At 42.6% G+C, this 14,606-nt stretch overlaps 2 protein-coding genes across 4 annotated transcripts; one reads left to right on the forward strand and one right to left on the reverse strand.

Moving 5' to 3' along the window:
- The first annotated feature begins 1,721 nt into the window (after positions 1-1,721).
- On the forward strand, positions 1,722-4,845 carry LOC139920143 (acidic mammalian chitinase-like). 2 transcript variants are annotated; one of them, XM_078283559.1, is made up of 12 exons: positions 1,722-1,746; positions 1,917-1,946; positions 2,051-2,252; positions 2,533-2,589; positions 2,677-2,842; positions 3,109-3,233; positions 3,427-3,550; positions 3,711-3,893; positions 4,011-4,130; positions 4,231-4,369; positions 4,473-4,489; positions 4,521-4,845. In XM_078283559.1, exons 1-12 carry the CDS (start codon positions 1,722-1,724, stop codon positions 4,770-4,772), a joined length of 1,440 nt encoding a protein of 479 aa, XP_078139685.1. In that variant the 3' UTR covers positions 4,773-4,845. The 2 variants fall into 2 exon arrangements, with proteins under 2 accessions (XP_078139685.1, XP_078139684.1); XM_078283558.1 differs by having other exon boundaries at positions 4,465-4,845.
- Positions 4,846-5,050: 205 nt separating this feature from the next.
- Positions 5,051-12,036, reverse strand: slc6a14 (solute carrier family 6 member 14). 2 transcript variants are annotated; one of them, XM_071910306.2, is made up of 15 exons: positions 11,921-12,036; positions 10,633-10,777; positions 10,359-10,490; positions 9,534-9,695; positions 8,983-9,097; positions 8,739-8,871; positions 8,073-8,213; positions 7,810-7,945; positions 7,126-7,218; positions 6,900-7,025; positions 6,587-6,705; positions 6,359-6,458; positions 6,134-6,243; positions 5,828-5,995; positions 5,051-5,588 (listed from the first exon to the last, which is right to left on the reverse strand). In XM_071910306.2, exons 1-15 carry the CDS (start codon positions 11,984-11,986, stop codon positions 5,433-5,435), a joined length of 1,902 nt encoding a protein of 633 aa, XP_071766407.2. In that variant the 5' UTR covers positions 11,987-12,036; the 3' UTR covers positions 5,051-5,432. The 2 variants fall into 2 exon arrangements, with proteins under 2 accessions (XP_071766407.2, XP_071766399.2); XM_071910298.2 differs by having other exon boundaries at positions 10,633-10,780; positions 11,921-11,992.
- Positions 12,037-14,606: the final 2,570 nt, after the last annotated feature.

Here is a 14,606-nt window from a genome sequence, read left to right on the forward strand (position 1 = left end):
GAGATGGCGTTCTCAGAAAAGTCTGTGGTGAAAAACCGAGTGAAATATTGTTGATCAGGAACTAAACAAAATTTAGGCCATGTAAATGAAAGTCACTTAAATGGTCTCTTTGACTGTTGCAGATTAAACTTCAATCAGTCGGTGTCTGTGCAGATTGTTGCATTCAGAGCATTGAGATGTGGAAAGACAGGAGAAGCCGAACTGCTGACATCGACATCCAAGGACAGGAAAGGACAGACGCTTTTCATTGAAAGTGCCGAATGACATGGAGGCCGGCTCGTTTTAGGTCACAGACTGCGACAACAGTAACAGCACTGTGATATTAAACAATGTTTAAGGTGATAAGGCAGGTAGCAGAGCACTTAACCACAACAGAGCAAACATCAATATCAACCACATAAATTAACTGGCAGACTGACTGTGCATCCCAAATTTTGCTGTCCAAGCACTTTATGATCTTTACTGATTCTCACTCACATTATGTGGAGCTCTCATTAAAAATCAATTAACTGTAGAAATCTGAGACATTAACCTCTAGTCCGTACAATACTGAAACACTTCATGGAAATATAAAACAAAGTGTCGGGTTTGTAAACATGCAAAAGTAGTGTCAGGGGTGGGTAGTAACGCATTACAAGTAACGCACATGAGTAAAAAAGTAGTTTTTTTTAAGGAACGAGTACTTTTAGTTCCTTTTTTTAAACTGTACTTCTACTCTTTACTCGAGTATATTTTTGAGCCAGTAATCTACTTGTTACTTCACTACATTTGCCATTTATACCTTTGTTACAACTAGTCTGCTCTAAATGCGGGGATTGAGTGTAGGGGGGGAGAGCACGAGGAGCATCTCTACTGCAGATGCAAAGTTGCCAGCTGCCTGGAAGAAAAATAAGCACCACCTGTCTTTTGACCACGATGCGATGATGACGGAGCAAAACCCAGAACAAGAGGCAGCTTCCAACAAATGGGTATCCCCAAATGAAAAATGTGAATGGAGAAGTTTTCATTCTCTAGTTGATTGACTGAGGTCTTGGTACAGGGAGTAATACTACTAATCCTAACCCAGAAAATCAGAGTTTTAATTAATTGTATTGTATTCGGTATCTACTGCATTTTGGGGCTGTAATAGGTTTGGTTACTTTGATAATGTCTGTAAATACTAGAGTTAAACAGACTTATATTCTGTTTTATAAAGGGCTAAGAAAGTTTTATCAACAAGTGCTGTTTTTTCATTATTTTTCACTGGCCCGCACACCCTAAAAAATATTAAAATGGAAAGTAACTTGTACTTTGAGTAATTTATTAACCAGGTACTTTTTTACTTTTACTTGAGTAGGTTTCTCAAATGGTAATTTTCACTTTTACTTGAGTCATTTTTTATGGGAGTAATTGTACTTTTACTTGAGTACAGATTTTCAGTACTCTACCCACCACTGAGTAGTGTGTAGTAGTATGTGGTGGAATGTATAGCCAACAAAAACCTTAACCTTGATTTGTGTTCTAATTTTCAGCAGATCACATCATTATCAAAGGACACTTGGAGGTTATCAGCGCTTTTAGCAAAACCAATGGAACAGTCTGGTCTTGACCAAACAAGTGAGTGACATTGCTGAGTTTTTTTGCTGAGTAGTCAAGCTAGATCAAACAGATTTACAGATACGGAGAGGAACCCAGGAGTATATAAGACCCTGCTGGCCTTCAGATCATTGTACAGAGGCACCATGGGCAAACTACTCATCTGCGTCGGTAAGTAGAAAGCTTCTTGCTTGTCTTAGGAATTTTTAAATTTAGTTTCTGAATCTCATCTTATATTCAAAAGAATTGTCTACCAGTGTATTTCACATGCATAACTCTAATTCTAAGGACTAATTCTCATCAACTTCTTATTCAACTCTCTTCTCTCCCTCTTTCTGCAGGACTGGCTCTCCTGCTGCATGTGCAGCTAGGTAATTATTTCCTTTGTCCACTCGGTTCTGGTGTGATATTCTTGAACATATCATAGTGCGTGACAGAATCAAACAACAAACCCTAACTGTACCATATCTTCCAGGATCATCCTACATCCTCTCTTGTTATTTCACTAACTGGGGACAGTACCGTCCCGGAGCAGGCAAGTATTTCCCCGCTAACGTGGACCCATGTCTCTGTGACCACCTCATCTACGCCTTTGCTGGTATGGGCAGCAACATGATCAAGACCTACGAGTGGGACGATGAGAAACTCTACGCACAGTTCCAGGCCCTGAAGAACGAGTTAGTACACACATACGCACCCTAGCTTTGCAGGCACACGAAACAAACTCACACACAATCACAGGCCATCTTTGCATTCCACGGCAGTCAGTGTTTGTTTCTTCTGATGGGTGGGCTAGAGCTTTTGGCTGTTGACAGAGGTGCTGCAGGGGGAACACAAATTCATAGACTGATGGTGTGACTCCAGCACACGCAGAGACACGCATCAAAACACATAAATGCATGAACACACAGAGAATAAAGTGTGAGAAGTCAAAGTGGACTTGCTTTTTGCTTGCAGGAACAAGAACCTGAAGACTCTGCTGGCCATTGGAGGATGGAACTTCGGCACTCAGAAGTGAGTACTGGGCATGAGTATCAATATTCTCAGCAACAGGACCTTGATCCGCAGGTAAAAGCACTCTGGCTGTCTCTCTCTCTCCAGGTTCACAGCCATGGTGTCCAGTTCTGCCAATCGCCAGACCTTCATCAACAGTGTGATCAAGTTCCTGCGTCAGTACCAGTTTGATGGTCTGGATATCGACTGGGAGTACCCCGGCTCTCGTGGCTCCCCACCTCAGGATAAGGAGCGCTACACCGTCCTGGTTCAGGTCAGACAGACTGTGACAAAATACACAACATAGCTGGTTAGGTTTGGTCCAGCACTAATCTAAAAATATGTGGTTTGGATGTGTTTGCATTGAGGTGGTGGAATATATAGCCAAAAAAACACCTTAACCATGGGTGCATCCTGCTAGTCTGTTTTTCCCACTTAGCTTCTCCATGTATATATCTATTATTGATTCATATGTCTCTTTTAAAACATGCAACCGTACAGTACCCATAACTCTTTTCCCCCTGGCCCATCTCTCTGTAGGAGCTGATGAGCGCCTTTGTTGAGGAGGGCAAGAAAACCAACCGTCCTCGTCTGATGCTGACTGCTGCCGTCTCTGCTGGAAAGGGAACCATTGAGACCGGATACCAGATTGCCGCTATTGGAGCGTTAGTATATAGGGCACACACACCCACATCCACACCCACACCCACACATTCATATACATACCCTCACACATGCATGCATTGCACCCCTACACAGATGGATCAAACACAGATACACATACAGCACAAGCAAACACTTTAGACTAGAGCAGAACACAACCCCGACTTAACAGTGATCCTGATGTTGTTTTGCCAGTGTGCTGGACTACTTCCATGTGATGACCTATGACTTCAACGGTCCTTGGGAGCACGTTGTCGGAGAGAACAGCCCTCTGTACAAAGGACCCGCTGACCAGGGAGCCCTCATCTACTTCAATGTGGTGAGTAGGGGGTCCATCTTTCTCCCTTTTATTTCTGTATATTTTCAACAACTTCCTCTCTGCTGTGGATTACAGTGAAAATGATGTCATGAAATGGATGCATGGATGAATGAAGGTAAGGAACGGCTGCTCACACCGGTCTGTGTTGTCTCATCCATAGGACTACGCTATGAATTACTGGAAGAGCAATGGTGCCCCAGCTGAGAAGCTGCTGGTTGGTTTCCCTACCTATGGCCACACCTTCCGCCTGGCTTCCTCTAACACAGCTGTCGGAGCTCCCGCCAATGGACCCGGACCTGCTGGACCCTTCACCCGTCAGGCTGGCTTCTGGTCCTACTATGAGGTATCCACTTCCTCTTTGAGTGTGTCAATGTGTGTGTATGTATATGAAAAAGAAAGAGGACATTTTCACCCGTGTTGTGTAGATCCCTAAATCTCTTAAATCCCTGCTTCCCCTCAGATCTGCACCTTCCTGAAGCAGGGAGCCACCCAGGCCTGGGATGCTCCCCAGGATGTGCCTTATGCCTTCAAGGGCCAGACATGGGTTGGATACGACAACGTCAAGAGCTTCCAGATCAAGGTCCGAACTTGTATTTGACTGTTCAGATTTGTATGTGTTGCCAGCCCTTTGTGTTTTAGGCGCTACTTATCGCTACTTTAACCACTCGACCTCTCTACAGATCGACTGGCTGAAGAAGAGTGGTTTTGGAGGAGCCATGGTGTGGAGTCTGGACCTCGATGACTTCAGTGGCACTTTCTGCGGACAGGGAAAATACCCTCTGATCAACACCATCAAGAGTGGCCTGGGAACCGGAGCTGGTAACACATAGACACACCACATACAAACCAGAGATCTACATATTGACAGTTCCATCGCTTGACTCCTGTTCTCTTTGCTCTCTCCCCCCCCCCAGCCTGTAAGTCCCGTGTCGTCCCCCTGCCTCCAGTCACCCCAACCCAGCACGCTCAGCCCCAGCCCCATCCCAGCGGTGGTGGAACCAGCGGCGGTGGAACCAGCGGCGGTGGCACCAGCGGCGGCGGCACCAGCGGCGGCGGCACCAGCGGAGGATCTGGCTTCTGCGCTGGCAAGGGCAACGGAATCTTCCCAGACCCCACCAACAAGAACCAATTCTATGAGTGCAGCCAGGGAAGGACCTACGTCCAGCACTGTGCCGCCGGCCTGGTGTTCGATAACAGCTGCAAGTGCTGCAACTGGGCTTAAAGAATCCATGGTCCAACATCATAATTGTTGTTCTTAAGTTAGGAGCTGGGTCTAATGTTGTGTAATACAAGACCATGCCGCAAAGGCCCATGAAAGATCAGCTCTGTAACATCTCTCTGATCGAACATAAATAAATATGGCATTTAAAGCAACTTGGGATCTCTGATGTTTTTGTCTCTATCACTTATGTTTCTAGTCAGTCAAAATCATTTCACCACAGACCAGAGAAGCAAGCAAGAAGGAAGTTATTTATTGCAGTAAAAACTTGGAGAGAGTCAACAGCAATCATTCCCCTCCTCAATAGTTAATGCACAGACAGCCAAAACAGCAGGAAACATAACAGTATACATAATATTGAAAGACCAACATGATTCTTAAAAACAGAAATAATCACAGCAGATAAAACATTAAAGATTGTGGCAGGATGACGGTGCAAAGAGACACAGCAGTATAAATCACCTGACTCCATTAACCTACATGTGTTCACTGGTCACACTGCTTCAACAAATAAAATACTAAAATGTCTTCCAAGACATAAACTTAAAAAATATCTAAAATTTAACACAAACAAACAAAAACATGACAGGTTGGAGATACAAATAAACGCCTGTGCACACACACACACACACACACACACACACACACACACACACACACACATCAGAGCCATGAGTTGGAGATAACATTTACATCAGCATCTGACTGGTTGACGCTGTCCTTCCTGTGGCGACAGCGTTCTTCTGAGTAGCGTTCTCCTCGATGGACCTCCAGGAAGGGATGCCAATCCTCCGAGGGACAGCACACCGACTTCAGACGCTGTAGGAAGGAGGTAACAGGTTAGGCTCATGAATGTGGGCACAGATTTTTTCCAGGGCATCATTTCTTGGCATTTACAGAAACAATTTCGGTAACATTGCAGCAGCACTTTAAAAAGTGACAAAACACACAGGCGAGGTAGAGCAGCGTTTTGATCCGCCCAGGTCCTCTCGGCATGTTAACACTTTCCCAGACATCACAACCCTCTGGGGCCCTGTATTATACAACACAGCACACACCTTCCAGGCGTTTCCCTCCGCTCTCATCAGTTTATACACAGCGACGACGGGGATCCAGACGAGGCAGAACGCAATCATGCACCAGCCCAGAGCCAAGCCCCAGGCAGGGTACTGTACTGCTCCATAGTGGGGGGGTTCCAACGTCAGCAGAGACCACACCAGGATCACCTAGACACCAGGAGAGCAGAGGCAATGTGTTTGCATAGAGAGCAGGAAGAGAGAGGCTGTGCTGAAGCTTGCATTTCTACAACATTGCACAGAATGTAAAGATGAATAAACGGAGACAGTGTTTGAGGTTGTACTCACTAAGATGAGGCAGGGGCTGATGAAGAACCAACATGCTCTCCACCACAGCCAGAAACAGAAGCTCTTACTCCCAATCATCATCTCTATGTCTTGAATGAAACGGTTCCCTCCTGTGAAGCACACGAAAAAATGCACACGTACACACACACACACGTCAAGTTGAGTGAGTCTGCTCCGACATTTTTATACGCACATATCTCGGTAATTGTGATCACTCATATTTACCATATATGTAGCAGAGGCCAATGATCTCCAAAAAAACAATAATTAGCAGCAGCCAGCTGGCAACAAACTGGTCTATCAGAGTCACCCAGTATATTCCTGCCTATCACACACACACACACACACACACACACACACACACACACACACACACACGAGTGGTAAGCACGGTAAGCAGGTCGATAATGTCAGACAACAGTAACATGAAGTCACTCTTTTAAGCAGACCTACTCTTGTGACACATGGTAGGCCCAGGAGGAAGATGATGGCACATGCCACTATAGTGATTAAGCTGCGCCTGGATTGGAAGAGTTTAGGGAAGGCGTCTAGCAGGCAGGTGGAGATCATCTCTAATGACAAAAAGAGAGATTTCAGGAGACAGCACTGAGCCAATTAAACCTCAAACTCAAAAACAATCACAGGCTAAACAGTAAAAAGATGATCAAACAGTCTGATGTAGAAAAGGGTGCAATGAAAAAAAAGGTAGGGATTACGCAAATTAACTAGGCATCATAGGATAGTCACTGGCAATTGACAAACTCACCTATTCCTGCAAACTGAGAGTCCAGACCGAGGGTGAAAAACATGAAAAAGAACATAATAGACCAAAAAGGAGCGATGGGAAGCTTAGACAAAGCATCTGGATATACAATGAATGCCAGGCCAAATCCTGCACAAAGATGGGGAATTGGAATATCAGAGGCCAGGTAACAGCCTAAAAGAAAGAACTTTTGTACTAATAGGTATATACTGTATATAGTATAGTATACCTTCCTGGGCAACCTCCCCAACAGGCTTTCCATAGATGTGAGCCATGTGACCCAAAACAGAAAAGATGGCAAAGCCAGCAAACACACTGGTGCCTAGGAGGAGATGAAGAATAGTCAAATAGACATATATGTTAATGGAATCATTCATTAATTATCTGTACATTACTCTATGTGAAGAATCCACGTGACTAATCCATTGTACTACTTTCAAGTATATGACCTACTTTTAGCAGACGGTGACTGGATCTTCTTTCAAAATGTTAAAGTTTATAGCCTGATATTAGCGTTCTGATGCAAATTTTCGAAATGTGATTGTCATCTTCTCATTCACAGTGATGGATTACCTTTACAGACTCCATCAGACGACTCTGGACATGTTTTCTATGCCATTTGGAACTGAATGACCCCAAGAGGTATGGCAAAACTGACTTAAAAATATCATGGCGCATGCATGCAAAAACTGTCACAGTTAACATTAAAGGTATGGAAAATTTACACGGTTGGCAAAAACTCAAATCACGCTGGAAATGTCCTTAAGGTAAGACACTGCTGACTATTCCAACCTCTAGACTAAAAGCTAATGGTGGTTGTGGCTTTGCAATTAAAGCCCTGAGGGCAATATGCTGGCATACGGTATTCATTCTTATATACATTTCATAACTGAGAAATTAATAACCTTCCTACCAGCGTTAGTGAGGGTCACAACAAGTGAGTCGTGGAACACGTTATTGTGGAACTTGTTATAGGAAGCCAGGGTCGTGACTCCACCCCACCCAATGGACAGGGAATACAAGGTCTGAGTTGCTGCATCTTTCCAGACCTAAAACACATACCTACATGCTTTAAAAAGACAGTGATCAAGAGACAAGTTTTGCAAACTTAGCCTAACTTTGCTACAGTTTCTTGTGGTTTGTGCTGAAGTTAAAAGGTGAACATCGGGCTCTTACCTCTGCTTCAGCCAGTTTAGTCAAATTGGATTGGGAACCAATGTAGAATTCTATCCCATCTCTGGCGCCCTCTAGTGTCACACCCCTGATCAGCAGGATCACAATCACCACATAAGGGAATGTGGCTGTGAAATACACTACCTGGGGAGACAAACACACACTGAACAGAGGAAATCTGGTTATGCACTGGGCAAGGGAAGTGCCTTAAGTCAGCACTGGTCACACATGTTAGGCAAGAAAAAACAAACTTTTATACATTTTCAACTACTTACATCCCTGCTTGATGTTTAAGTGTTGATAATGTATGAAAAATCTTTCCCAGGCTATGAATCAAATGGTGTGCAGCATATTACCGTCAATGCATGTGCCTGTACCTTTTCCTCCCTGCATTCACCTGCCACCATTAGCCAGTAGCGCCAATTCAGCACTACAAAAGCTCAGAAACCTGGTATTTCTGAATTCTGAAATGCATACTTGCAGCTGTGTATGGTATCTGAGGACCAAGCCTCTGTCGGCATCTCACTGAGGGAGAGGCTTGCTCGCTTTGTATTGCAAGAAAATTGTGAAAATTGGCTGCTGAATTTGTGGTGGGCTTGATGTTGCCCATGGGCCTCAAGTTTGGCAAAATGTGGACAAGGAGCAGATATGGAGTGGAAGCGGTCTTACTTTGCCTGACGACTTGACACCTTTGAGGAGAGCTGCAGCAACGAGGGTCACAGACAGCAGCAGACAGAGGGCCAAGTGCCAGACTACAGGCCCCGTGTCATCAAGACCACTGGATCGCTGCAGAGCCACACGACTGGAGGGAGGGAGGGAGGGAGGGGAGTGAGTGAGTGATCTGACTGTACAGTAAAAGGGGTACCAAGTGTGTGTGCATTTGCACTTGTTTGCATGCATGTGTGGTTCTTACTCCCAGTATTGCTCGGTGGGGCTCTGCACTGGAATTGAGATGATGTTGGATGAAGGACAAGTGCCATTATCTTGAGTCCAGTTGGCCAGTGGCAGACTAGATAAGTTGCACTTCACTAGAGAGGTAAAGATGGCCAGTAAATGACTTGACTGAAAATGTCAGTATATACAGTGAGTGTGTACAAGCATTCATTTCCAAAAAGCATGATTTAAATTAGCTTTGACCTGAAATGGTTTGAAGGTCCATTTGGGGGGCTTTAATTTCTACAGAATACACTGGTCTGTGCTAAAGCATTGCAATACTGATGAAGATATCAGCGCTCAACTGTACTTCATGGCATACTCTGTACAATGTTTTTTCATTCATACAAAACATGTCATTTGTTATTGGTGTAAACTGCAGTGGGATTAAGGATGAGATTGACAAATCAGTTCTTTTGTGGCTGACAAGAGACTGATAATGGCTTTATAGTAGGGCTCACCCGGGGGTCAAAAAACAGCAGAGCTGATCAACACTTCTTCCTAAGTAAATGTGACAGAGTTGAAAAGCACCTATAGGTGTGGGGCTGCAGTTACTGTCAGCCCAACTGGAGCAGCTGGTCCATGGCAGAGGAGACTGGAAGGAAGCGAACATGTAGTACAGGCCGTATGCGATGATGACGTTATAGTAAATGGCGACCAGTGCATTCACCATAAACATGCAATAGCCAACACCTAGAGAATAGAGAGAGGTTATATCAGAGAGAGTATAATGCACTGCATGACTATGGGCTGAAGGGGATTGGGACATGGAGCACAGTCACACTATATTTATCTACAGTATACTCCCATATAGTCACACTATAATGGACATTATATTTACATAGTGTGACTTGCGTAACAAAACAGTAGTCTTTAAAATAAAGTTCACCCTTTTGGGGCAAGTTCCATCAATTTATATGTATTCAGTTATTTACAAGCAGGTATGCAAGATTGGGCCTTCTTCCAGTACAAACATGCCAAGATAAATGAATCAGATTGTCATGGTTTGTTTGGTTTCTTCTCTCATCCTGAATCAGAAAGTAAAGACTGGCCAAGATGAAAGGATTACAAACACTAGGGAAGTGGTTCTAAACCTTTTCAGAGGCATATCAAGATTTGATCAAGACAGAAAAATCCACAGCAAAGTTACTGACCCTTTGGAAATGCTACAACCTGTGATTAAAATATGCAATTGAGTGTTTGACCCATGTTAACCCTCTGGAGTCATAGTTATCGCCCCAAATAGCAAACATGAATAACTTCTCACTTGTACGATGTAGAAACAAGTGGAGAAATGCTATTGAAAGTGCACATCTGAGTCAGTTGACCAATCAGCAACTTTAATGGCAGGTTTACCCTGGAGTATTGGCACTGCTCTCCATGTGTTGATGGGGCCTTGGCTGCAGAACTGACCCAGGGAGCTTTCCAGGAAGAAAAGAGGAATACCACCCAAGACCAACATCAACAAATAGGGGATGAGAAAGGCACCTGCTCAAAATGAGGGATTGGGATGGGTGGCATAGGGATAAAAGTAAGAGTTCATGATATTTACTGTTTTTTTTTATTGATTTTGCTTGTCTGAGTGAGTCTGTGATTCTAAAGCACTGATGATTAGATGCCAGATACTCACCCCCTCCATTCTTATAGGTCAAATATGGAAATCTCCAGATATTTCCGAGGCCAATAGCATAGCCAATCATAGAGAGAATGTACTCTCTCTTGTTGGTCCAGTTCCCACGCACAGTATTCTCATCTCCTTCATCGACATGCGAGTCCTGCTTGGTGTAACGGAGTTGTAAAAAGTTGTAAGAGATTATCCATGGTCTAATTTAAGAAAAATAACTATAGCAATTCTATAATACATTTTAGAAGGATGCTATGCGAAGATATAGTAAAAGTGCCATAAAGTACAATAAGTATACAACCATTATAACCTCACTCTTGAGTATGACAGAGAGAGCATAAGTCTCTATTGGAATAACAGTCATTTTCCATTGGGATCATTTAAATTAGCTCCATTATTAGTGTGGTGGTTAGTCATGCTGGCACTCACAGGACTTTTGCATTGAGACTGCAGGAGGATCCACTGCCAAGATGAGCTACATAGTCTTTGATGCCTGTATACCCTGACTGATAGCAGCCTGTCACACCTGTCCCACTGGTGTCATGATCTAGATCACATGGTTGTGTGTGCAGTTTTAATAAGTTTGGTGGAGTTTGAAAAGTCAGTTCAGTCCCGAGGGGAAGAAACCCTGGCAGCAGCATCCTTCACATGACGCCGACAGACGCATGTATTTCAATGCGTATTTCAATTAAGTTCAATAGGCTATTCGAATTAAATGTCAAACATGAAGAATAGTTACTCGAATTTAAAAGATTACACCTATCCTTTACAAAAAATAAATATTGTAGCTCTATGATACATTTTAGAGGGTTTAGATACTTTACAAACAGCAAAGCGAAAGTATAAATCATTAGAATGATAGCGATATAGCCTACAATAGGAGATAAAATGATAAGTAAGTGCGATTAACTCACTGTACACTCTCTGTTGTGAGAGTACCACAGACAGACGCACTTTAAGTCCCTACAATGAGATTTCCTTGAGGATGCACGAGTCGACTATTGTTTGAGTTTGTTTTCTGTCAGCTATTGTATTCGTGCACATAGTGACAAACAAAGCAAATACCACGATGTGAATTAAATAAAGTAGCCTACAGCACTTAACAGTTAAAGTCTTTCACTTAAGACTTTAACTGTTAAGTGCTGTAGGCTGCTTTATGTAATCCACATCGTGGTATTTGCTTTGGCTTTTTTGCTGAATAATAAAGATAAATACAAGCACCAGATGCGGCAGTATAATTTACTACGGTCAGTTAATGAGTGAAAGTCCAATCAAACAGGTGCTGCCTTCCTACCTGGTCAACAACAGCGGACTTTCTGAGAAAAAGATCCTTGAAATTGCTCCAGCCGTATTTCCTCATTTTGGTCTACCTGCTGTCTGATGGAAGGTAGCAATCCAAATTGCTCAGGTAGGTCTATTTAAAGTCTCGTACCCACCAGCGACAGAGAGCTGCTAGTTTCCAGCCAATCGCCTTCACTGATCTGCATGTGGACTTGCCTGCACTACACTGTAAAAACTCACAGTGCAATTTAGTGAAACCAACTCATCTTTAGTCAATGAGTCGGTGAGTGTCTGTCTGTTTAAATTTACAATTGCTAGTGGTAAGCTTTATAACTTATAATCATGAGTTCATGTTTGTGACATACATTTCTGAATTGAAAGGAAGAATCATCTTACCTGGCATTCATTGGTTTCATTAAAGGAACAGTTCACCCCAAAATGAAAATTAAGTCATTATCTACTCAAGCCCATGTCAGTCAAAACTCCACTGAAGTTTGTAGGACCACCAAAACACACACAGAGAGTTAGCCTCCGTAGTTCATCTCTGCCTTCTCACAAACTATCTAGCCATCTTTCTACAGCTCGAAAATGCATTGAATGTCAAACAAATTTCTCCACTGTGCACCATAAGTGTTTTGTCACTAAGTGACGGTACAGTGGGTCCAAAAATCCGAAATTTGCCTCATTATCTCCTATATTTTCCTCACTGACAATTCTGTGGATGCCCTGCACAGCAGGAGGGTGAATTTTGGTGCGTAGTAAAACAAAGTAATGTCGCTGTGTGTTCGGTGGTTCTATGAACTTTAATTGAGTTTCGTCTGACATGGGGGTGAGTAGATAGACCCACTGACTGAAGTGTTATTCTGAGGTGAACTATCCCTTTAATGTTCAGTTAGAAATGTTGTTGGCTTATTAGCATTCTTCCCAGCATGCACTGCATTTCAGTTAAGTTGCCAAAAACCCTTCCTTCTTCTTGTTTGGATAAAGATGCAGGATAGAAGCTTTAGGTGTTCATAGGTATATTTCTGATAAAAAAATCTAAGTAATGATAACCATGATGAAAATTACTTTCCAGTTAAATCTGTACCTCAATGCTCTACACAATTTTAGAATTTATTTATGTTACAGTAGTCATTATCTTTTAGACATGGCAAGTGTGATATGTCTTGTGTCTGAATTAGTGCAGATTCAGCTGGTGACTTCACAGCATAGTGTACTGTATAATCATTTAGTGACACCTGAACTTCTGACACTAAAAACCTCCTCACTAGTCAAAGAATAGATAACACTGCAATGCAGTTCATAGTGGATTCAACTAAAAAACACTTGTCAACATGACTAGACATTTATTGAGCTTTACTGCATTAGAACAACTAATGAACATTGGACCAACTGTTCTGCACTATTTCAGTCAACTTTCAATCTTAAGGCAGCAAGGAAACTTGTGTTTTTAAGTTGAATATTTTTTTTGCAGTGTAGGCAGATGAGTGAAGGCCCTGAAGATGTCTGTCAGCAGCAGTTCTCATGGTCTCATCATCTGCCAATATGGGGAAGACTGTCTGTGGAGTGGATGTCTGGGCAGAAACAAAGACAGAAATAGGGAATGTTTCCCTTTCAGTGTAAGGAGATGTTAGCCACTATCTGTTTTGTCACCTCTAACAGCCTCCAGAGCAAAATTACGTTTCAACAGTATTACTATAGGGACTTCTAGTGTCTGAGAAATTCAATAGTAAGTTTACAGTGATCTTTTTTTTCTCATATGGTACCACTGTAATATTCCTATTATTCCTACAGGCTCTGATAGTGTAGCTGTGATTACTGTATAGTATCCTTCTTAAATGTATTTTAGGATTTCTATAGTTCTTTTTGAAAGGGCCAGTCAATGTTGAAGCTACAAAACCACTTATATCTCATGGAAGCTTTAGATATCTAGTTACAAATATATCCATGTGGTGTGCCACAAACAGAATGTCATTTTGCTCCTGATCCACATCACCATCATCATCATCACCATCATCATCATCATCATCATCATCATCATCATCATCATCATCATCATCACCATCATCATAATTTGGTCAAACAGGCTTTTTGTGTAGGCTGCAACAATATTTTGACCAAAGTGTAAATCAGAATCACCAAGTATGCATGATGCTTTTCATTTGGCTTGAGCATGTATAATGCACAAATTTCACACAATAGACAATAAAACAAAATAGGCCTCACCCTCTAGTTTCCAAGTTATTTCTTAATAATAAAATGTTTCCTGGAAAGAATCCTGAATTGATGTCATTGTTATGTGAAATCTGTTGAGGGAGAAGTCAGCACTGGTGGTCAGTAATGGCCTAATAAACTGGGCAGCTAGAGACAGAAAATATTTTTAGCATCACTCTGTAGGATGACAGGAGTAGATTCTGAAAGTTCAGGAGAAATGTCAGAATATGGAGAATATTGAGTAAGGTAGACTTTCAGTGAGGTGTGTAACATTGTAAGCTGTTCAATATAATGCTGGGTACCTTATTGATCATGTGGTACAAGTGTGTGTGCATGTGTCTGTGTGATGTGAGCAGTGTATTGGTGGATTGTTTTGTTGGGGTGACTGGTGGTCACTGGTCTGAATAATCACACCGGTTGCAGACATCTTGTGGTAGTAGCATGAGAAATGCTCTTCCTCCAGCAGCTACTGCCCAAGTTCCCTT

Source organism: Centroberyx gerrardi, chromosome 5, assembly GCF_048128805.1.
Source record: "Centroberyx gerrardi isolate f3 chromosome 5, fCenGer3.hap1.cur.20231027, whole genome shotgun sequence".
NCBI classification, from domain to species: Eukaryota; Metazoa; Chordata; class Actinopteri; order Beryciformes; family Berycidae; genus Centroberyx; species Centroberyx gerrardi.